The sequence below is a fragment of the Natator depressus genome, chromosome 1, assembly GCF_965152275.1.
Source record: "Natator depressus isolate rNatDep1 chromosome 1, rNatDep2.hap1, whole genome shotgun sequence".
Classification (NCBI taxonomy): domain Eukaryota; kingdom Metazoa; phylum Chordata; order Testudines; family Cheloniidae; genus Natator; species Natator depressus.
This window is the reverse complement of record NC_134234.1, coordinates 14,791,652-14,814,064: the sequence shown is the minus strand read 5'-3', so window position 1 is coordinate 14,814,064 and position 22,413 is coordinate 14,791,652. Positions and strand designations below refer to the sequence as shown.

General features: G+C 40.1%; 1 protein-coding gene across 4 annotated transcripts in view; it reads right to left on the bottom strand.

Annotated features, from left to right (window-relative positions):
• UVRAG (UV radiation resistance associated) overlaps positions 1-22,413 on the bottom strand; it is a 149,400-nt gene that overhangs the window by 88,644 nt on the left and 38,343 nt on the right. For all 4 annotated transcript variants that reach the window (XM_074955215.1, XM_074955207.1, XM_074955233.1 and 1 more), the window contains one exon: positions 20,653-20,738. In XM_074955215.1, the coding sequence (XP_074811316.1) occupies positions 20,653-20,738 (86 nt within the window). The remainder of the gene's footprint in view (positions 1-20,652; positions 20,739-22,413) is intronic.

The window sequence follows — 22,413 nt, the reverse complement described above, 5'->3', positions numbered from 1 at the left end:
AGGTCCTCTCCCTTCTATCTTCAGTGGTATGAATCCTCATTTCAATCTTATGCTAAATAATTCCTTTGAAATTCTTTTGTTTATTCTTCAAAGTATTTGCAGATTCTGCTGTCCATCCCTTTCAGTCAAGCTACACATTTCATTCCTTTAAAATCCCCCCAAAACCCTGTTTTCTATAGGGTTTCTCTGAATTCAGTGCAATTTATCCATGTATGTCTAGGATTAAGATGCCCAGAAATGAACACCATTTTCCAGTTATGTCGCATAGGCATGTAGAGACGTTCCAGTGATGGGATAAATATACAGTTCAAACGTGCATTGGCTTATTTTGCTGCCATATCATAGGGCAGACTTCTGTTTAATTTGCTGTCCTGTTGACTGTGCTGTCTCAGCTTCATTGGTTTCCAGGATACTCCTTTTCAAAGGTCTGGATCACTTCCCCCCGCCCCCACACACTAGCTACAGATGGAGGCGGCCTGGGTCTATGCTAGGGAATTAGTTGAGTATAACTGAAATCCACACCCCGAGCGATGCAGTTAAGCCCACCGAACACCCAGCGTAGACAGCGGTACATCAATGTGAGAATTCTCCCTTCGCCATAGTGACTGGCTTTCAGGGAGGTGGTTTATCTACTCTAACAGGAGAGCCCCTCCTGTCAGCACAAGTAGTGTCTTCACTGAAGCAGTGCAACTGCACCGCTGCAGCATTTTAAGTGTACACAAGCCCACAGGAAAAGATAGAATATTGCATTTTCCCCCTGGCTTCAACCCCCTTTACTTCTTTTACGCTTAACTTCAAATCATTCTGGGCCCCTTTGTATTTTCTTCTTTCAAAACTTTGCTGGCATTTGCTGCTCATCACAAATTGGTATCAGTACTAAGAGTGGGCCGTTTTACTCAGTTTTCTACATCAAAGGTACCGAGTAAAATTTTCAAAAGTGCCTAAGTGACTTAGGAGCCAGAATCCAATTTATGTCCCATTTTTCAAAAGCAGAAAATGAAAACAAAACAAGACAGGCACTTTTGAAAATATGCATTGACAGAGCTCTGGCTAATTTTTTTATGTTATTTTCATTTTTTTTAAAGCAAAGTATTTTTATAAAGCCACAGCTCTCAGGCACATTGTGCAATATTTCAACTAGTACCCGCCAAGAATCTCTCTACTTTCAGAATTTCTCATGTTGAGAGGTTTTAGTCGTCTCATGCCCACAGTAAGGTCGATAAACATTGCAGATATTCATACAGGCTTCCTTAAGCCAGCACATATTTTAGCAGGATATTTTTTCAAGGTGGTGAATTTATATGCAAGTTATTCCAGACCTATTCAACCTGCCACACAGGATAATTCTATATGACAATTCAGTCCCACAATCAAATCTGCTTATATTAAATGAGGGACTTTAATTTTAAACCAAATATCAGGCAGACATATTCCAGTCATTTCCTTGTGGTAAGAAATAAAAATTGCTTAAATGTTATATTTGATTGCCCGATTCCTCCACAACAGTACCATTTGAAGTAAGGTATCAGTGTGTAAGTCTGTATACACACACACACACACTAAATGAATGGAGAGGATTTGTGTGTTAAGTGTTGCCTTGTTTTTTTAAAGAGGCTGGACAGTAAGGTTCTGTCCACAGCTAAAGTTAAACTTTCCAAAATTAAAATTCTAAGGGATTTCCCTGTCAGTAACATGCCAACTGAACGCCCATAAAATAAACTATTGGCATTGAGGTGTGCACTATTCATAGTAATATTATTGGGGAAGTTACATGCACATCTTCCCCATGCCAAGGGAGAAGGGAAATATCCATTTAGATAGAAGTGTCAAACTGTTGGGAATGGACTCATGACTGGGAGTGCCTACCTCAGGGCAGGCTATCAAAAACAGGGCAGACACCCCAAACTAGTAGTATGTTCTATAATTCGATTTCACCAACAGTAACATGTGAATTCCTGGATCTCTGTACCAGTCTTACCATGGAGTACACAGACAATCCCCTTAGGCTCTCCAGTCTACCTTGCCACCCTGGCAAGATGAACTAATGATAAATGGTCTCACACACACAAGTTGTTTCCAGTCCCATGAGACCAATCATTTACCCCAGATCAAATGGTACCCTAGATCTTGGATCAGTAACTGGTTAAAAAGATAGGAAACAAAGGGTAGGAACAAACAGTCAGTTTTCAGAATGGACAGAGGTAAATAGTGATGTCTGTACTGGGACCAGTACTGTTCAACATTTTCATAAATGATCTGGAAAAGAGGTTAAACAATGAGGTGGCAACGTTTGCAGATATACAAGACTATTCAAGATAGTCAAGTCCAAAGCAGACTGAAGAGTTACAAAGGGACTTCACAAAACTGGGTGGATGGACAACAAAATGGCAGATGAAATTCAGTGTTGATAAATCACAGAATATCAGGGTTGGAAGGGACTTCAGGTGGTCATCTAGTCCAACCCCCTGCTCAAAGCAGGGCCAATCCCCAACTAAATCATCCCAGCCAGGGCTTTGTCAAGCCTGACCTTAAAAACTTCTAAAGAAGGAGATTCCACCACCTCCCTAGGTAACGCATTCCAGTGTTTCACCACCCTCCTAGTGAAAAAGTTTTTCCTAATATCCAACCTAAATGTGAAGTAATGCACATTGAAAAACATAATTCCAACTATACATATAAAATAATGGCGTCTAAATTAGCTATTACCACTCAAGAAAGATCTTGGAATCACTGTGGATAGTTTTCAGAAAACATCCACTCAGTGTGCAGCGGCTGTCAAAAAAGCTAACAAAGTTGGGAATCATTAGGAAAGGGATAGATAATAAAAGAAAATATCATATTGCCTCTATATAAATCCATGGTACTTCCACATCTTGAATACTACATGCAGATCTGGTCACCCCATATCAAAAAAGATATTGGCATTGGAAAAAGTACAGAAAATGGCAACAAAAATAATTAGGAATATAGAACAGCTTCCATATGGAGATTAATAAGACTGGGACTCTTCAGCTTGGAAAGGAGACAACTCAGGATATGATAAAGGTCTATAAAATCATGACTGGTGTGGAGAAAGTAAATAAGGAAGTGTTATTTACTCCGTCTCATAACACACGAACTAGGGGCCATCAAATGAAATTAATAGGCAGCAGGTTTAAAAACAAAAAGTATTTCTTCACACAATCCACAGTCAACCTATGGAACTCTTTGCCAGAGGATGTTGTGAAGGCCAATACTATAAAAGGGTTAAAAAAAAAGGAACTAGGTATGTTCATGGAGGATAGGCCCATCAATGGCTATTAGCCAGGATGGGCAGGGATTGTATTCCTAGTTTTTGTTTGCCAGAAGCTGGGAATGGGAGATAGGGGATGGATCACTTGATGATTACCTGTTCTGTTAATTCCCTCTGAAGCACCTGGCATTGGCCACTTGGCCATGGGTGGATGGGGCAATTAATGTTTTTGTCTTATAATGGCCCACTTAATTTTTGACAGTCCTCTGGAGGTGAGGGGGGGGAACAATTCCTGTGCCTAGGTTCACAAATTCAGAGCAAACGTTTTCAAAGCTGTAAATCAAAACTTACATATTTCCTTATAGCTTGGAACACAGACGTTACAAGTGAGTTAATATATGCAACATTTCATAGAGTCTTAACACTAAATACAGTCTTAGTCTCTAAGGTGCCACAAGTCCTCCTTTTCTTATAAGATTTATTTGAGCATAAGCTTTCGTGAGCTACAGCTCACTTCATCGGATGCATGAGCTTATGCTCAAATAAATTTGTTAGTCTCTAAGGTGCCACAAGTCCTCCTTTTCTTTTTGCAGATACAGACTAACACGGCTGTTACTCTGAAACCAGTCTTAAGACAATACCTATTTTGAACAAAACTAACATACAAATGAGCTGATTTGGTTTCCAGCTGTGAGTTTGTTAGTTCTTAGCTAATCTATAGCCTTGGCTAGAGCTATCACTTAGTTTACCAGCACAATAACTCAATTTTCTGTAAAGACAATTCCTAGAACATGAATCAGACCTCTTATGAAGTGTCTAGCATAACAATGAGACTCAATTCTGTGCAGAGAAGAGTCTATCATTACAGAAAAGTAGTGGAACTGCCATCATCTCTGTCCTACATCACACAGACCATGATCCTGATTCTCATTTAAACCACCATTATAACACCTATGACTTCAATGAGTTACTTATGATATATCCCACTGCAAAAAAGAGATCAGACTCTAACAAACACATTTGAATGCTACCTCCCCATTAAAACTGGATTAGAAATCTAGGAGTACTTTGCTGCTCAGTTTCATTGTCATCTTGAATCTAAGATCATCCCCTATAGTTCTCATCCTAAAATTAGCAAGATCTGTGCTTCACTACAATCTGCTTCACTTATAGTAATGACAACTATGAGCATGCTGATAGCATAACAAATATTTAGTCATCAACCAGTGCGGGATTCGTCCTAGGTAGTTCTGGATTTTATTAGAATTAGCACTTTAAAAAACTAAATTCAAGGTTTCAAAAGTCCACTGGACAAAAACAAACAAAAAAAGTTTTTAAAAAACAAAAAACGGTTTAGCCAGTGTTGTGTTCTCATTCAATGTCTGCAGATTGCTCTCCAGTGTCTCTGCAGCAACTCAGCTTCGTCAAGCAGCAGTAGAGTGACATTAACAAAAAATGTGACCGTTTTACTATTACTCTAGGCCCTGTGAGCTGCAGTACAATTCTCCAAAATCATGTAAATTTCATGCGTTTTGGGAAAGCTACATTCAGGGGGAGGACCACCCAAAAGTAGTTTGGAGAGGTAGAATAGTTGAATCCTTATTTCTCCTCCCAAGCCCTTATCACAGCAATAAGGATGTTTCAGAGAGAGGAAGAGGAAACAGCTCTTTCTTCCTTCCAAAAGGAAAGTGAAAAGGGAATGGGGTGAGTACACAAAATCAAAACTTGAGAACTTTACTAGTTAGAAACTAGTATCAAAGACTGATTCCCTAAACCGGATACCAGCATGCTGGTAGAAATCCAAAACTAATTTCTATTTGTCTCAGCAACAGCGTTAAGTAGGCATCTCAGCAAACCATTATTGCTGACTAATAAAAATCACAGTAGTCTGAATTTTTTCAAGCCTGTTTTCAAGTTTGTTTTCTTGAACTGGTTTCTAGATTAGCCACAAGGCTTCATACTGGAAGTGTGAACAAGGTATGGCCAGTCAAAGGGTAAGACTAAATTTAATCTCTTTTGCATGTATTGTGAACTCTGGGCCTAATACTGGAGATCCACTAATGTCAGTGGTCAGGTTTCAGAGTAGCAGCCGTATTAGTCTGTATTCGCAAAAAGAAAAGGAGTACTTGTGGCACCTTAGAGACTAACAAATTTATATGAGCATAAGCTTTCATGAGCTACAGCTCACTTCATCGGATGCATCATCATCAGTGGGAGTACTGATGTGAATTGAGGATTGCAGAATATGGCCCTCAATCTGGAAAGTCTTTGGACTCCTTTCACCATGCTATGGATATCTTAAGACCAAAGCACTTGTGCTAATTAGTTGAAAGATCACAAGACTTTGGAAGAGTGAATGATCTTTGTTTATTTGACAGTCCATACAATGTCAATGACACCATGAGGTCACTGCTGATACAAATTCGTGGTCATCAAGTTCTATTTTCTTAAGAAAGTTGTCATTTGTCACAGATAGAAATCTGCTATTCACTTTCTTCTCTGTGCGTTTGGAGGCTATTTAGGGTAGTCCATAGCTTTTATTTTGTAGACTGGTAATCTTTTCTTTTATACTTCTATGGATTTGCATTCAGCGGCGATTTCTGATTTTATTAGACATTTATTTCTTTGATGCATAGATGTGGTTAATTGTTTGAAAGATTATCCAACTTTTTGGATTGTTTCAATTTTTTGTTCTCTTCCTTCTATCTCTGTTGTATCTGAACTTTCATGTACAGTATTTGAATTCTTGGTTGTCAGCCATGACTACCCAGACTAAATACAATAGTCACACATGCTACAGCTATCTCTCACAAGAGAAATAAATACACTGAAGGTCAGATTTGCCAAAACAACCTTAGTTTACACTAAATTTAAACAGTATTGACACTGGGGATTTAGAAAATAGAAGAAAGCTTTTTTGGCAAGAGAGATATGGGATATCCAAATTGCAAACACCCAACCCCATTATTAAAAATAAGGCTTCTATTAAACAGATATTAAATAAAAATACAAAGCCTGTATAAACATTGCTTTACATTTGTCCAGAGATTAGATTCTAGGAAGCTCCTGCCAGACTCCAGCCAATTTAAAAAAATATATTTTACAAAAGCCCTGTTAAAATGTCATTTACTTTTTCTTCATTTCCTTTCCCACCTACGATATCCAACAGATTTTTCTGCTTTATAATTAACCTCACCATCACCCAATTCCTTTAGAAATGTGCCAATGATCTTGCAATTTGACCTGGGCCAAGAAGCAGAAAGTAGTGGTGATGGGAAGAGGAAGTATGGAGTCTGAAGACCTACATTCTATTCCTGGCACTGACATTGACTTCCTGTGTGACCTTAAGAACGGTACTTTACAGAAGAAGTAGTTGCTGGGCACAGAGGAGAAGTGTAGGCTGCTGAAACACGCTGGACTCTTGGATGAAATGTGCTATGAAAGTGCAAAATATTCAGGGTGACAATCCATAATGTAAGATTATTTCCTGTTGGGTGGAAAAAGCTCCTATCTTGAGGTGAGGTTGGTATGCACTCACTCCTAGGATTCAAATCAACAGTAGCCAGAGTCAAAAATCATAAGGAATAGGACAAATGTATCTGTGCTTACCTGAAAAATCTCCTTTCTTCAAGTAAGATTTTTTTGGTCAAAAGAAAGGAAATGGCATTTAGAGGAGATAAAACCTAATTTTAAAAGATTTTTATTTAAATTATAAGTTTATTTTAAAAATAAGCCTATTTAAAATGAAATCTGAATTTAATACAACATATGTTAAGGCCTAAATTTACTGTAATCTCAACACATTTGATAAAAAAAATATGCTGTATCCATGAGCCTCTATCAAAAAACTGAGTTAAAGGCTGCTTTTCTCCATCAAGAAAGAATCAAGGGAAAAACATCCTGTCTTCTGAGGTCAAGCTTTATAAGGCTAGCACAATAGGTCATGTATTATATTAAGGACTTGATCCTGGAGAGGATCCAGGGATTGTGCTACTAGGTGCAAGAGACTGGCAAAGTCACAGGCATTGGGATTGGGCCTCTGGACTCCAGGAGACACCATAATGTATCTCATCAGGCTCATCCACTGAGCCCACCTGGGTGGTCTTACACTCGTTATATGGCTTCTCCCTTGAAACTACGTCCACCATGGCAACTTACTCTCCAGCTCATGCTATAACACTGATCTGCCCAGTAACTACCAGCCTTTGCTTCTGGATGGTTCTGGGCACTTCATGCAAACAGCCTTGCTCTGTCTTCTTGCACATGTACATAGGCAGAGATACAAACAAGCAGAAATCCATTAATTTCTCAACTGCCTCACTGTCTCTAAACAAATAAAATACTGCAGTGCAAAAAAGGCACGTGGGTTACACAAGCAGAAGTCTTGGATAGTTAGTTCTTTTGTTTTTTCGGGGGGGGGGGGGAGGAATGGGGCAGGGGAGTTCTGTAACAAAAGGAAAAGGAGCAGAGTGTGGAACCAGAAAGGAGCAACACTTGCGTCAAAGCAAGGCACTGCGGGAAGAAAGGACAGCTTTTTTAGAGCAGAGCAGTGCTGATTTCAACACCTGGGAACTGGAGGGGGAAAAAATGCCATGGCTACAGATTGTAAAAGTCACCCTATGTGGGAATATTTTCCAGGAGTTCCTGTACCTCTGGGTGAGAAAGGAATACTTGCCAAATGTAAACAGTGCAACAAAAATGAAAGGCCTAGTTTTCAGAATGAAACATTATGAAAGACACTCATCAAAAGGCAGTGACTTTAAAGACAATGATGTGGACGTCTTAACAGTCTTGATCAACCATTAGTAAAAACTTATTTTTGCACCTGTGTGTCCTTCCTACCATGTCTTACTACTCTAGTATATAACACACTGTCAAAAATTTGTGTTCTGGGTAGGTTACTTACGAATTTCAAAATATAACTGGTATATTACTTTGTTGGAGTAGTTACATTTTTACTGGTTTCAGAGTAACAGCTGTGATAGTCTGCATTCGCAAAAAGAAAAGGAGTACTTGTGGCACCTTAGAGACTAACCAATTTATTTGAGCATAAGCTTTCGTGAGCTGCATCCGATGAAGTGAGCTGTAGCTCACGAAAGCTTATGCTCAAATAAATTGGTTAGTCTCTAAGGTGCCACAAGTACTCCTTTTCTTTTTACATTTTTACTGTTACTGCTGGACTTCTGAAATTATTTTTATCACTCAATATAAACAAACATCCAAGGTGAAATTTCCTGTTTAAAGTTTAGACATTTATGAATTTTAATATTTTTTAGAAGTCTTCAAACGGTTTGGTTTGTTGCTAGAGGTAAGGGGTTAAATAGATTTAGACTCTTCAGTGGTTCTCAAACTTTTGTACTGGTGACCCCTTTAACATAGCAAGCCTCTTGTGTGCAACCTCCCTTTTAAATTTAAAACTTTTTTACATATTTAACACCCTTATAAATGCTGGAGGCAAAGTGGGGTTTGGGGTGCAGGCTGACAGCTCGCGACTCCCCATGTAATAACCTCATGATCCTCTGAGGGGTCCCGACCCCCAGTTTGAGAAATCAGGATTTATTTTTTCCCTATAAAACTGGATTTAGACTAAATAAATAGTAATACAAACAGTTTCAGGAGGAGGAATCTCATTTACAATCTTATTTTTCAAAATGAGAGCACTGAGTAATACTCAGTGACGGACTTTTCTTTACTCCATTTTGTTTCAGGGTCCAGCTTTGACATAAGGGGTTATGAATGTCCACCAACAGCAATGTCAACAAACTTCAGAGTAATCTGCTAGTACAACCAGCAGCGCTGCAACTAAACATACATCAGACGGTAAAATGACCTGCGTATATTTAAAAACAAAAAAAACAAAAACAAACTTCATCGTCCAGTAAAGCCCATGGATGTGTTCATAATCAGGACCAGTAAATTCCAGCAAGACTCCATAGATGAAAAGATTGCTCAGTTCAAATTCTTCCTTTCATCTTGTTCAGATGAAACATTTCATGGACACGGTTCAATCACTATGACCAGGCTACTCTCCACCTGGCAGAGCACGCATTGCTGGAAAGAGGAAATTGAACACTGTGCAAAAAACATTGAAGGGAAACTCATTAATCCGAGTCTTGATGGGTGGAGCAATGTATACAATGATCCACTAACATATGCTTGTGAGACAACAGAAAATACGGCTGTCTATCTTACAGCAACAGCTGAAACAGGAAATGCCCATACAGCAGTATACTTAAAAGTAGCAGTAAAAGCTGTAACAAACTTAAAAATTCATATGTCAAGTGCACAGCTTTATCAGACAATGCTGCAAATGTAGCAAAGATGAGAAGAAATCCAGGAGACTATAATGAAGGGAACCTGAAACTTATAGCACATGGGTGCAGTCTTCATCTGTTGCATCTTTTAGCCAAAGATTTAAGTACAACTCCAGGAATAAAAGGAAAAATATTGTTGAAATTGCAAAATATTGCCATAACCACTTTGATTCAACTTCATTGAAGAAAGAGGAAGTATTGTTTAATTTTCTTTTGGGATCCATAAGTACTTTATCCAAGTATTCATTTTAAACCAGTCTGGTTTTCTAGTAGCAGACCTCATATCCATCCAAAGATCCAGGGTTAGGTCAATCAGTCCCCAAAGTCATAGCCTCTTCAGTCAGAAAGGCATAAGCAGCAGTATCAGTACTGCTCTCTCATTCCAAATTTTTTGTATTGTCCTAGGGAGCAGCAGAAAAGATTGGAAGCTATAGCAAGGACCAGGCCCAGTTTTGCAAGAGGTCACTCACCACCTCACATCCCAGGATCTGACACACAGGACACAGGGTACTTTATTTACTGTTTCCAGATGCAAAGAGGTTGATCGCCAGCCCACCAAGTTGACTGATAAGCAACATTTCTGGAGCCACTATATTAATCAGACTTCTGCCACGTAAATCTTGGTGATCATCTCCATCTTGACTGGCCGTGTACATAGAAATAAAACTTTGGTCCAGCCAGGACAGAAGCATCTCTCTCTATGTTATAGGGCTAACTGTGTTCTTCCAAATTACGAAAACAGACATGTTGACAGTTGTGACTAGAACACGCCTGTTTTCCATGGAAGGAGCAGTGCTCCGAGACCTCAATGAATTGGTGTGTTCCAGCTGGTGGATACTGTACTCTTTCGGGTACCAATTCCCTGAAGTGAACCAGGAATTTCTCTTCAAAAAAATATCCAAATCTCTGCATTTACCACTTGTGGAAGTGAAGAATATATAATTGGAACTAGATTTGACAGAAAATAAGATGAAATGCAGAGGGGATAGATAGATTACTGTATAGATATGGTGAACTCTATCACTGAAGCATGCACATGTGTGAGATCACAATCCCCAACAGACTCCACTAAATTGTTATTTTTTGTTAGGTTGGTTCTGGGGCAACACTTGTTTTCCCATTACATCCATCTTCATCTCTATCAACATTCTTCTGAGATGTAACCTTATACGCAACATCCTCAACCCAGGCCTATGACTCACTTGCCTGGCACAATGAATGTGTGTCTCCTTATCACTGTTTGCTTCAGTTTCCTACACAGAACCTTTAACAGAGTGAAGTGAGCAGGGGGAAAAAGGTCCAGGGAGAGAAGTGAATTTCATAGATACATAGATTGACCTCCTGTATAACAGGCCACAGAACTTTCCCAAAAATTCCTAGAGCAGATTTTAGAAAAACATCCAATCTGGATTTAAAAATGGTCAATGGAGAACGCACCACAACCTTTGGTAAATTGTTCCAGTGGTTAATTACCTTCACTTAAGAATTTACACCTCATTTCCAGGGCAAATTTCTCTAGCTTCAACTTCCAGCCATTGGATTGGCTATAAGGTGGGTAGAAAGCTGGCTAGATTGTCGGGCTCAACGGGTAGTGATCAATGGCTCCATGTCTAGTTGGCAGCCGGTGTCAAGTGGAGTGCCCCAGGGGTCGGTCCTGGGGCCGGTTTTGTTCAATATCTTCATAAATGATCTGGAGGATGGTGTGGATTGCACTCTCAGCAAATTTGCGGATGATACTAAACTGGGAGGAGTGGTAGATACGCTGGAGGGGAGGGATAGGATACAGAAGGACCTAGACAAATTGGAGGATTGGGCCAAAAGAAATCTGATGAGGTTCAATAAGGATAAGTGCAGGGTCCTACACTTAGGATGGAAGAATCCAATGCACCGCTACAGACTAGGGACCGAATGGCTAGGCAGCAGTTCTGCGGAAAAGGACCTAGGGGTGACAGTGGACGAGAAGCTGGATATGAGTCAGCAGTGTGCCCTTGTTGCCAAGAAGGCCAATGGCATTTTGGGATGTATAAGTAGGGGCATAGCGAGCAGATCGAGGGACGTGATCGTTCCCCTCTATTCGACACTGGTGAGGCCTCATCTGGAGTACTGTGTCCAGTTTTGGGCCCCACACTACAAGAAGGATGTGGATAAATTGGAGAGAGTCCAGCGAAGGGCAACAAAAATGATTAGGGGTCTAGAGCACATGACTTATGAAGAGAGGCTGAGGGAGCTGGGATTGTTTAGTCTGCAGAAGAGAAGAATGAGGGGGGATTTGATAGCTGCTTTCAACTACCTGAAAGGGGGTTCCAAAGAGGATGGCTCTAGACTGTTCTCAATGGTAGCAGATGACAGAACGAGGAGTAATGGTCTCAAGTTGCAATGGGGGAGGTTTAGATTGGATATTAGGAAAAACTTTTTCACTAAGAGGGTGGTGAAACACTGGAATGTGTTACCTAGGGAGGTGGTAGAATCTCCTTCCTTAGAGGTTTTTAAGGTCAGGCTTGACAAAGCCCTGGCTGGGATGATTTAACTGGGAATTGGTCCTGCTTCGAGCAGGGGGTTGGACTAGATGACCTTCTGGGGTCCCTTCCAACCCTGATATTCTATGATTCTATGATTGTGTTACACCTTTCTCCGCTAGACTGAAGAGCTTACTATTAAACATCTGTTTCTATAATCCTGCTTCAGAGGGGGAGTGAGACCAAGCTCAGAGTTGCTCTGAAAATATTTCATGTAGCTAGAATCTCCCAACCTTAAAAAAAGCTGGGGCACGCCCCTCCCCAGACATGTGCTCCTGGGTCACTCAAGGAAGGTGGTATTGGCCCAGAGTTCAAGAACGGGCTCCCCAGAAGGCCTACCTCCTCTACCGCTTGTGATTCACATGGGCCAGGTAGGTCTGCTTTCTCTGGAAGTCTCAGCCTGGCTTATGAGTAGGGAGGGGAGAAGCTGAGCCAAAAGGCCTGTTACTGTACTCAAGCACTGGTAATGTCCGTGCTGTATCCTGTGCCTTTCCCATCCATGACCCATGGGGAAACAGAGGGGGAAGAGATGGCTGAGCTCCACAGCCAGAGGCGCAGTGGATGGTGCAGCTGTAAAGACTTGAGCACCATCTTCCAGCTAGCAAACCGCCCTTCTGGCTTCACTTCTCACATGGAGATGGGGGAAGGGTGGTTGCTTTCCTTGGAGCCAGTTCTTCTCCAATTCTGCCTGACTCCTTTCCTTCTAGGGGACAGGGGCCAAAGTGACCCCACCCAGCCTGGGCTGCATCTTTTTAAATTATTTAAGCCACTGAGTGTCAGAAGTTATTACTGTGAGAAGGAATGAATTGGAGGGAGGAAGCAGTTTATTACTTTTGCTATTCAGTAAAAGAACCTAGCAGCTAAAAACCATGGCCCACCTATTCACGAAAGCACAGTAATCAGGTCGGTCTTCTTGGCTTCGAAGCTTAGGGAGAACTAATACACATCCTTAAGTAAACAAGGCTTTGCCCTCTGGAGTTTTAGTTTCCTCAGCACTGCTACCCTGCCTCAGCTTCAGCAGTTTTAGAAGCAATGGGAATGTACTGGCAACCCCTCACATTTTAGCCACAATGCCATCTAGACCTGCTTTGAGAGGAGTTAGAGGATATTATGGTTAGCGCCTTGGCAGCTATCTGGAGCTCTGCTTGCATTAGTTTTTCCATTGGTAACAATAGTGCTACATTTTAGAAAAAAAAATCTAGTGCAGAAACAAGCAAGTGTTTTCTATATTTACATATAGCGATAAATATAGCATGGCTGAAATACCTCAACAACTTTAGTGAAAGTTGCCAAAGTGTATTCACACCTACAGAGTTCAACAATACAGGGATCAGGAGGAACAGCAAATCTTGGAGGACAAGAACTACATAGCACTAGATGTGCTAAAGAAAAGCCCACTTCATAAGGAGCATGTTCTCATTATTTCCTTGTACTCAGTCTGTATCCACCCATCTGTTGTCTTCACTATGGGCTAAATCGGTGCTGCTGCAATCGATGCAGCGGGTATAGATTTAGCGTGTCTAGTGAAGAAGCGGTAAGTTGATGGGAGAGCACTATCGATTTCAGTACTCCACTTCAACAAGAGGTGGAAGATATGTTGATGGGGAGCATCTCCCATCGACATACAGCAGTGTCTACACCACGCTAAGTCAATGTAAATTACATCGACTTAAGTTACATAACTTATATCTACTTTCAGGGTTAGTGTAGACAAGGCCTTAGACCGTAAGCTGTTTGGGGCAGCAACTGTCTTTGTTTGTACAATGCCTGACACAATAGAGTCCTGACCCATGACTGCGGCTCCTAGGCACTATGATAATGCAAATAACTAGCTTGTTGTGTCGAACATTTTCTTAAAGAAATAATAAGACAGAAAAAAAAAAAAAAACACTAAATGGTTTATGAAGTTTCCTACATTAAGACTAAGTGTTACACACAAATCAGGAGATGCCCAAATTTAAAGTTACACAGGGTTACTTAACTGTCCCTTTGTGTATCTGCATTACTAGTCTTTAGTTAACAGGATAGGATACTATCTCAAGTACAGTGTGTCTTCTCCATTTCCACGCTCTCCAACAGACACCTTTGTATACAAGGTGCACACATTACAAATGACTCATGCACAATAGCATACAAGTTGCTAGACACATATTTAAAGTTATAGAAAAAATAAATTTCTTAAATATACAATATCCGTGATCAAATACATATGCACAATGGGAAGTTACGGTCGTATGCAACTGGAGACTAATACTTACCCCACTATCATTTTTAATTCCGTTTTTGCGTGGATTCCATCTACATATATTTAGGCACACAAATACTATAAGCAGAATATAATAAACTGAATGTCATTATACAGAACATTCAATTTATTATAAAAACACTAGTCCATAATGCCAACTAATGAAAGATGTGTTTAGTAGGGCTGTCAAGTGATTAATCGCACGAACAAACAATAGAATACCATTTATTTTAAATATTTGAATGTTACTACATTTTCAAATATATTAATTTCAATTACAGAATACAAAGTGTACAGTGCTCGCTTTATATTTATTAAAATATTTGCACTGTAAAAAATTTTTTCAATTCACCTCATACAAGTACTGTAGTGCAATCTCTATCATGAAAGTTGAACTTACAAATGTAGAATTATGTACAAACCCCCCCCCCCCCCCCCCCGCATTCAAAAATAAAACAATGTAAAACTCAGTCCTACTTCTTGGTCAGCCACTCACTCAGACAAACAAGATTGGTTACAATTTGCAGGAGATAATGCTGCCTTCTTCTTGTTTACAACGTCACCTGAAAGTGAGAACAGGCATTCGCATGGCACTTTTGTAGCTGGCGTTGCAAGGTATTTACATGCCAGATGTGCTAAAGATTCATATGTCCCTTCCATGCTTCAACCATTATTCCAGAGGGCATGCTTCCACGCTGATGGGTTCTGCTTGATAACTATCCAAAGCAGTGTGGACTGACGCATGTTCATTTTCATCATTTGAGTTAGATGCCACAGAAGGTGGATTTTCTTTTTTGGTGGTTTCGGTTCTGTAGTTTCTGCATCAGAGAGAGTGTTGCTTTTTTAAGACTTCTAAAAGCATGCTCCACACCTCATCCCTCTCGGATTTAGGACAGCATTTCAGATTCTTAAACCTTGGGTCGAGTGCTGTAGCTATTTTTAGAAATCTCACGTCAGTACCTTCTTTGCGTTTTGTCAAATCTGCTGTGAAAGCGTTCTTAAAACGAAGATCCGAGACTGCTATGACATGAAATATGCAGAATGCAGGTAAAAGAGCAGGAGACATACAATTCCCCCTTCAAGTACAGTCACAAATTTAATTGACGCTTTTTTTTTTTTAAACAAGCATCATCAGCATGTCCTGTGGAATGGTGGCCGAAGCATGGAAGGGGAATACAAATGTTTAGCATATCTGGCATGTAAATACCTTGCAACACTGGCTACAAAAGTGCCAAGCGAACGCCTGTTCTCACTTTCAGGTGACATTGTAAGTAAGAAGCAGGCAGCAGTATCTCCCGTCAATGTAAACAAATTTGTTTGTCTTAGCGATTGGCAGAATAAGAAATAGGACTGAGTACTTGTAGGCTCTAAAGTTTTACACTTGTTTTTGAGTGCAGGTATGTAACCAAAAAAAAAAAAAAAATCGGCATTTGTAAGTTACACTTTCTCAAGAAAGAATGCACTATTTCTTTTATAATTTTAACAGTGCATATATTTGTAATAAAAAATATAAAGTAAGCACTGTGCCCTTTGTATTGTGTTGTAACTGAAATCAATATTGAAAATGTAGAAAAACATCCAAAATTATAATAAATTTCAATTGGTTAAAAACAATTTCTATTGTTATAAGTGCAATTAATCACAATTAATTTTTTTAAATTAATCGCATGAGTTAACTGATTGACAGCCCTAGTTTTTAGACTTAATCACTTATCACTTACCACTACACCTGATCTTCCTGGTAAGTTTTTTCTGTAGATACAGCAATCATGAAAAGTTTGCTGTTTGTCCAGTCCCTTTTATCCCTTAATACTACTTTTAAAATGAAAAGGAGGACTTGTGGCACCCTAGAGACTAACCAATTTATTTGAGCATAAGCTTTCGTGAGCTACAGCTCACTTCATCGGATGCATTCAGTGGAAAATATAGTGGGGAGATTTATATACACAGAGAACATGAAACAATGGGTGTTACCATACACACTGTAACAACAGTGATCAGGTAAGGTGAGCTATTACCAGCAGGAGAGTGGTGGTGGGGGGGGGGGGAACCTTTTGTAGTGATAATCAAGGTGGGCCATTTCCAGCAGTTGACAAGAAGGTCTGAGGAACAGCGGGGGGAGGGGGAATAAACATGGGGAAATAGTTTTACTTTGTGTAATGACCCATCCACTCCCAGTCTTTATTCAAGCCTAGGTTAATTGTATCCAGTTTGCAAATTAATTCCAATTCAGCAGTCTCTCGTTGGAGTCTGGTTTTTGAAGTGTTTTTTATTGAAGAATGGTCACTTTTAGGTCTGTAATTGAGTGACCAAAGAGATTGAAGTGTTCTCCGACTGGTTTCTGAATGTTACAATTCTTGACGTCTGATTTGTGTCCATTTATTCTTTTACGTAGAGACTGTCCAGTTTGGCCAGTGTACATGGCAGAAGGGCATTGCTGGCACATGATGGCATATATCACATTGGTGGTAGATGTGCAGGTGAACGAGCCTCTGATAGTGTGGCTGATGTGATTAGGCCCTATGATGGTGTCCCCTGAATAGCTATGTGGACACAGTTGGCAACGGGCTTTGTTGCAAGGATAGGTTCCTGGGTTAATGGTTCTGTTGTGTGGTGTGTGTGGTTGCTGGTGAGTATTTGCTTCAGGTTGGGGGGCTGTCTGTAAGCAAGGACTGGCCTGTCTCCCAAGATCTGAGGGTGATGGGTCATCCTTCAGGATAGGTTGTAGATCCTTGATGATGCATTGGAGAGGTTTATTCCATGTTTATTTCTCCCCCCCCCACCCACCCCCCGACCTTCTTGTCAGCTGCTGGAAATGGCCCACTTTGATTATCACTACAAAAGGTCCCCGTCCCCCCTCCTGCTGGTAATAGCTCACCTTACCTGATCACTCTCCTTACAGTGTGTATGGTAACACCCTTTGTTTCATGTTCTCTGTGTATATAAATCTCCCCACTATATTTTCCACTGAATGAATCTGATGAAGTGAGCTGTAGCTCACGAAAGCTTATGCTCAAATAAATTTATTAGTCTCTAAGGTGCCACAAGTCCTCCTTTTCTTTTTGCAGATACAGACTAACACGGCTGCTACTCTGAAACCTACTTTTAAAATGTAACTCAATATCAAAACATTAACCCTACAATAAGGTTACAAAATATGGCACTCAGGTCAAGAGATGCCAGAAGTTGCTGCCTTAATGCTAGCTCAGTCATACTGCTAATTCAGTGTGTCAGGGTATACAATAATGCACTTGACCTCTCGTTTTCTGTAGCACACCAACTAAAAACCAGGTACATACTGAAGATTTTAAGACTCATGAAACTTTACCAATAACAATTAAAAGAATAGCCAATACTACGTATGTGCACAGTGTGGCAGAAATTAACATTCCAGGGGAAAAGTCTTTTGGAATTTTCCATATTGGGTGCTTAATTTCATGTCTTTTAAACATTTTTTGCTCATTGTTTTAAAAAAGGAGAAAACACCCCCAGTAACTATTTGGCTTGAACAGCTTATTAGCTCTGCAATGTTTGCCTCTGGATCTTACCCTTTTGCCCTCAAAGCAAGATTTCTTATGAAGTTACAAAAGGTGCTGGAAACATCTTACTCTAGAGCAGGGGTCAGCAACCTTTCAGAAGTGGTGTGCCAAGTCTTCATTTATTCACTCTAATTTAAGGTTTCGCATGTCGGTACAACATTTTAACGTTTTTAGAAGGTCTCTCTAAGTCTATATTATATAACTAAACTATTGTATGTAAAGTAAACAAGGTTTTTAAAATGTTTAAGCAGCTTCATTTAAAATTAAATTAAAATGCTGATCTTATCAGTTTAGTGCAGTGGTTCTTAACCTGGGGTGCACACACCCCCTGGGGGTGCGAGATGCCCTTTCTGGGGGTGCGAGACATGCGAGATTTTTTTTAGAAGGTAAATAATCGAAAACACAAATTAAGCCCACGCACATGAAACAAAGTAGTTGTACTTACCAAACGTATTTATTAACATTATACATTTTTAACGATTACTGTAATACACAAAGTTTTTAAGCTAATTTTACACTAAAAATTAAAGTATAGTTTTTTTTATAAGGGCTGCAGAGCGGTAGGCCCAGGCCAGGAGCAGAGCCCTGGCCTGCCCGCCGGTCTGAGCAGGTCCTGGCTGCCGGCCCCACTCAGCCCTCTGCCAGCCTGGGGTTCTGTTCACACAGGGCGGCAGCGGGCTGAGCGGGGCTGACAGCTGGGACCCTGGCTAGCAGCAGAGTGCCAGTAAAAATTGGCTCACGTGCCACAGGTTGCCAACCCCTGCTCTAGAGCTGAGCTGAGCTGAGCTGAGCTGTCTGTCCACTTACAAGCCCTTTCACCTGCTTCAGTAGCTGAGCTTGTAAATATCTGGAATTAAGTATCTGGACACACCTGCTGCAGCTCCACCTTAAACATTCAGCTAACACTTTAAATGGATTTTCTACAGTTCAAACACTAATTAGTTTAAAAAACCACACAAATGTAGCCAAGCACATGCTTTTCATTAGGGCTTATTTACATACCAAGCTTGAAGTTTTAGAGCTCAGCAGTTTAAATTACTTGCTTTAAAAAAAGTGCAACTCCTAAACTGCAAGAAGTTCTGCACACTTTCCAGAAAAACTATTTCAACAGCAGGCAAAGACCAAGCACGAAAAACATCACTTCCAGGAGGTTTTGAAAGGCATGCTTGAAGAAAGAGAATGGAAGCTGCTTTGCAATTATCAATAGCATGCACCACCACCTGCAGCCACCATGTAGGAAACTTTTAGGGGAAGTAGGAGGCACGAAGCAGCAAACACCACCACCCCAAAGATAGGAAAAAAGAGTCAGAATTCCTTCAACAATAAAATGAAGCAATTCAGTTCAAGTTCTCACTCAATACTAGTGATTGACCAACCAACAGCTTAGTGGGTCCTGGAAAAAAAAAAAAACCCTGAATGCCCTAATCTTAAAGGGAGTTTTGAGTCATGTGCATTCAGACACTTGCACAATCAGGCCCACACTTAGAGACTAGCCAGGACAGAACAAGACTTCAGGCCATTCACGTGCATTACTGAGTAATTTATACTATGATAAACACCCCAAAACCTCTATGCACTGCAATTACAATTTATATTATGGAAAAGAATGGGGAAAATGGGTACCACACATACGCAGAGTGATCAGGGTGACTACCACATACTGTCTTAGTTCCTTTTAAATATGTAGTTTTATTTTAGTAAAGGTGCTATAAGAGTACTTTTTCTATTAGTCTCTAATAGCATCTCAAAGTAGGTTGGAGACTGCACAGTATGCACCCTGCACATTTTCTACTACAAGTAGAGAATTTCAGAATGCAGCTTTTGCTTTCATATACTGTTTTACAGAATCAAGGAACAGCAAGTTTAATTTAAGAGTGCTCATAGTTTCGCTTCTGAATAAGTGAATTAGAGTCAGCTAAACTCCTATCATCTCTTTTGCACTATAGGATAATATATTATTGACATTTCTTAAAGGCAACAGTGACACCTCCTGGTAAGATTACTAAATGGATTAGATGTCTACAACTAAAGAAATTAACAAATTTAGTTTTCAAGTTTTTTAAATGTATAACTCTTTATCAAGGGTTTCCCCGTGACACAGATATTATGATTACTCTAGATCTGAAGTTCAACACATTCCTAGATAAGAATTACAGAAAGGGTTATAACTAGACTTTCTATATAAGCATCTCAAATTCAGGCTACACTCAATATTTAAGTGATAGTATTGTAGAGGAGTCTAACCTAACACACCAAAAAGTTCTCAAAATATTGTATCCGAGTCAGCCCAACAACGTGCAGCTCCCAGTTGACCTGAACTTTTTCCAGGTTGGAATTAAAGCATACAATGGTAAATTAAGTCACAACCCTGCATTGTGATTTGCATAGGCAGATTGTTGTGCCTGTACAGAGTCCCTGCAGTCAATGGGGCACTTCCACAAGCAGTGTGTTCTGTCCACACAGATCATAATGAAGGACAGGGCCTTAGCTGGCCCAAGGTAGCAACAACTCAGTGGTTGATTAGAAGAATTCAAGAACTACACTGCTAGTTTTGTTCTGACTACTGGATCATCCAAGCCCTTCTTACTTTACCTTCCCCCCCGCACCAAATACCATGGTAGAGAAACACGTGCCTTGTTGACACTAGCACTCCTGCATTGCTGCCAGTGGTTAAGTTTCACCATTTAGAAGTTTCCGAAAATGAACGATTAGCAATCTAGAAACAGTTCTCGTTTTAAGACATATACATTTCCTCATACACTGAGCAAGTTAAAAACACATACAGCAATATTCTAAAAGGTCTTACCTAAGCAACGAGAAGACATCATATGAGTTACGGACACAGTTCTGATCCACCTGGAGTAGACTACTCTTCTGGGTGCCTGAGTGATCCTTAAGGCAAAAAAAGGAAATCACTTTTTTTAAAAAAAATCAGAGTAAATTTTCTGATAAGACTAATGTGTGCCTGGGACCACACAACTTTGCCTGTGCATTTAAAGAACATTGTATATCACAATTTAAAAACTCAAAAGCACCAAAGAAAAGCAATTTAGTTCCTAGGAAGGTGGTGACAGCAGCATGAGACAAGTTATGTCCCTGCTGTAAATCTAACAGCTAAGCATTTATGCATTAAGTTATTAGCAGTGTTTAGTATTCCATTTTATTTTCTTTAGCACATCTTTAACCCCATTTAGCATGAGCTGCCTAATACTGTCTACTCAGACTCAAGGATTCAAAAATGTAACTCTGCTGAAACTCCCCAGCTTCAACCAGTTTTGAACACAGACTTTCTGCAAGGCACAATGCATTCAAGAATCTGCCCTCGGACATGCAACACTAATAGGCTCTCAGTAAGTGGTAATTAGAAAGTTATTGTTTATCCACTCCATAAACACCCTTCAGAGATTCATATATTCCTTGGGATGAGCAAGGTATCCCTGGAGGAGCTTCCTACAAGTTTTGACCAGAACACAAAAGACTATGGCCAAGGTCTGCACAAGGGATGGCAGGAAGGAGCTGTTGCATTATCTTGTGCTGCAATTTTGTCATCTCTCAAGCTAGTCTGTGTCAGGCAGGTGCCATACTTTGACAGACACACCCCTAGGAAGTGTAAGAACTCTGGAACTCTTCCTTCCCAGTCAGCACTAATACAACGTCCCAGCATTGTGCTGCTAGAAACAAAAAGTCAGACAAGACGTAAGACAAGAGGCCTAGACATGTGTGGTCACTAAAGATTTGATGGCTCTTTAGGCTGGAGAAGAGAAGACAGAGGGAACATAATAGTTTTCAAGTACTAAAAAGGTACTTGAAGTAGGACAGAGAAACTGTTCTTAACCTCTGAGGATAAAAAAAGAAGCAATGTGATTAAATTGCAGCAAGGGAGGTTTTAGGTTGAACATTAGGAAAAAAACTTCCTAACTGTTGGGGTAGTTAAGCACTGGAATAAATTACCTATAGAAGTTGTGGAATCTCTGTCATTATCTAACCTGCTCTTAAAAACCTCCAAACACCTGTCAGGGATGGTCTAGATAACACTTCGTTCTGCCATGAATGCAGAGGACTGAAATAGAAGACTTCTCAAGGTCCTCTCCAGTCCTACAATTCTATGAAAAAATAGAGGCGTTTACCTTTATGTATTTACCAGTGTTAGAATTTCACCAGGTCCCTGGAAGAGTTTCAGCAGGATATAGTGATTTTCTTCACTTTAATCACACACCATAAATTTAAACAAACAGCTATTGCTTTCCACCACAGACATAACTGCACTTTAATGTGAGTGAAGTAATCCTACCTAAACATCCTTTACCTGCCCGAAGCTAATACTAAAGCATTTGGAGGTCTTTTGCTGTATGGTTAGATCTCCCATGGGCAATTCAGTAGCAAGTTTTCCCCCTTTCCCATTTAAACTATGTTTTTCTTGCATACACTATGGAACTGCTCACTCTTGATCATGACAATATAGCAAATATGTCATTCTAATACTAGAAAACGAATACCATGCATTATCTGGCCACTTCTCAAAGGGAGAAACCATTTCTTTCGGATGTTAGGAGTTTGATTTGTAGGA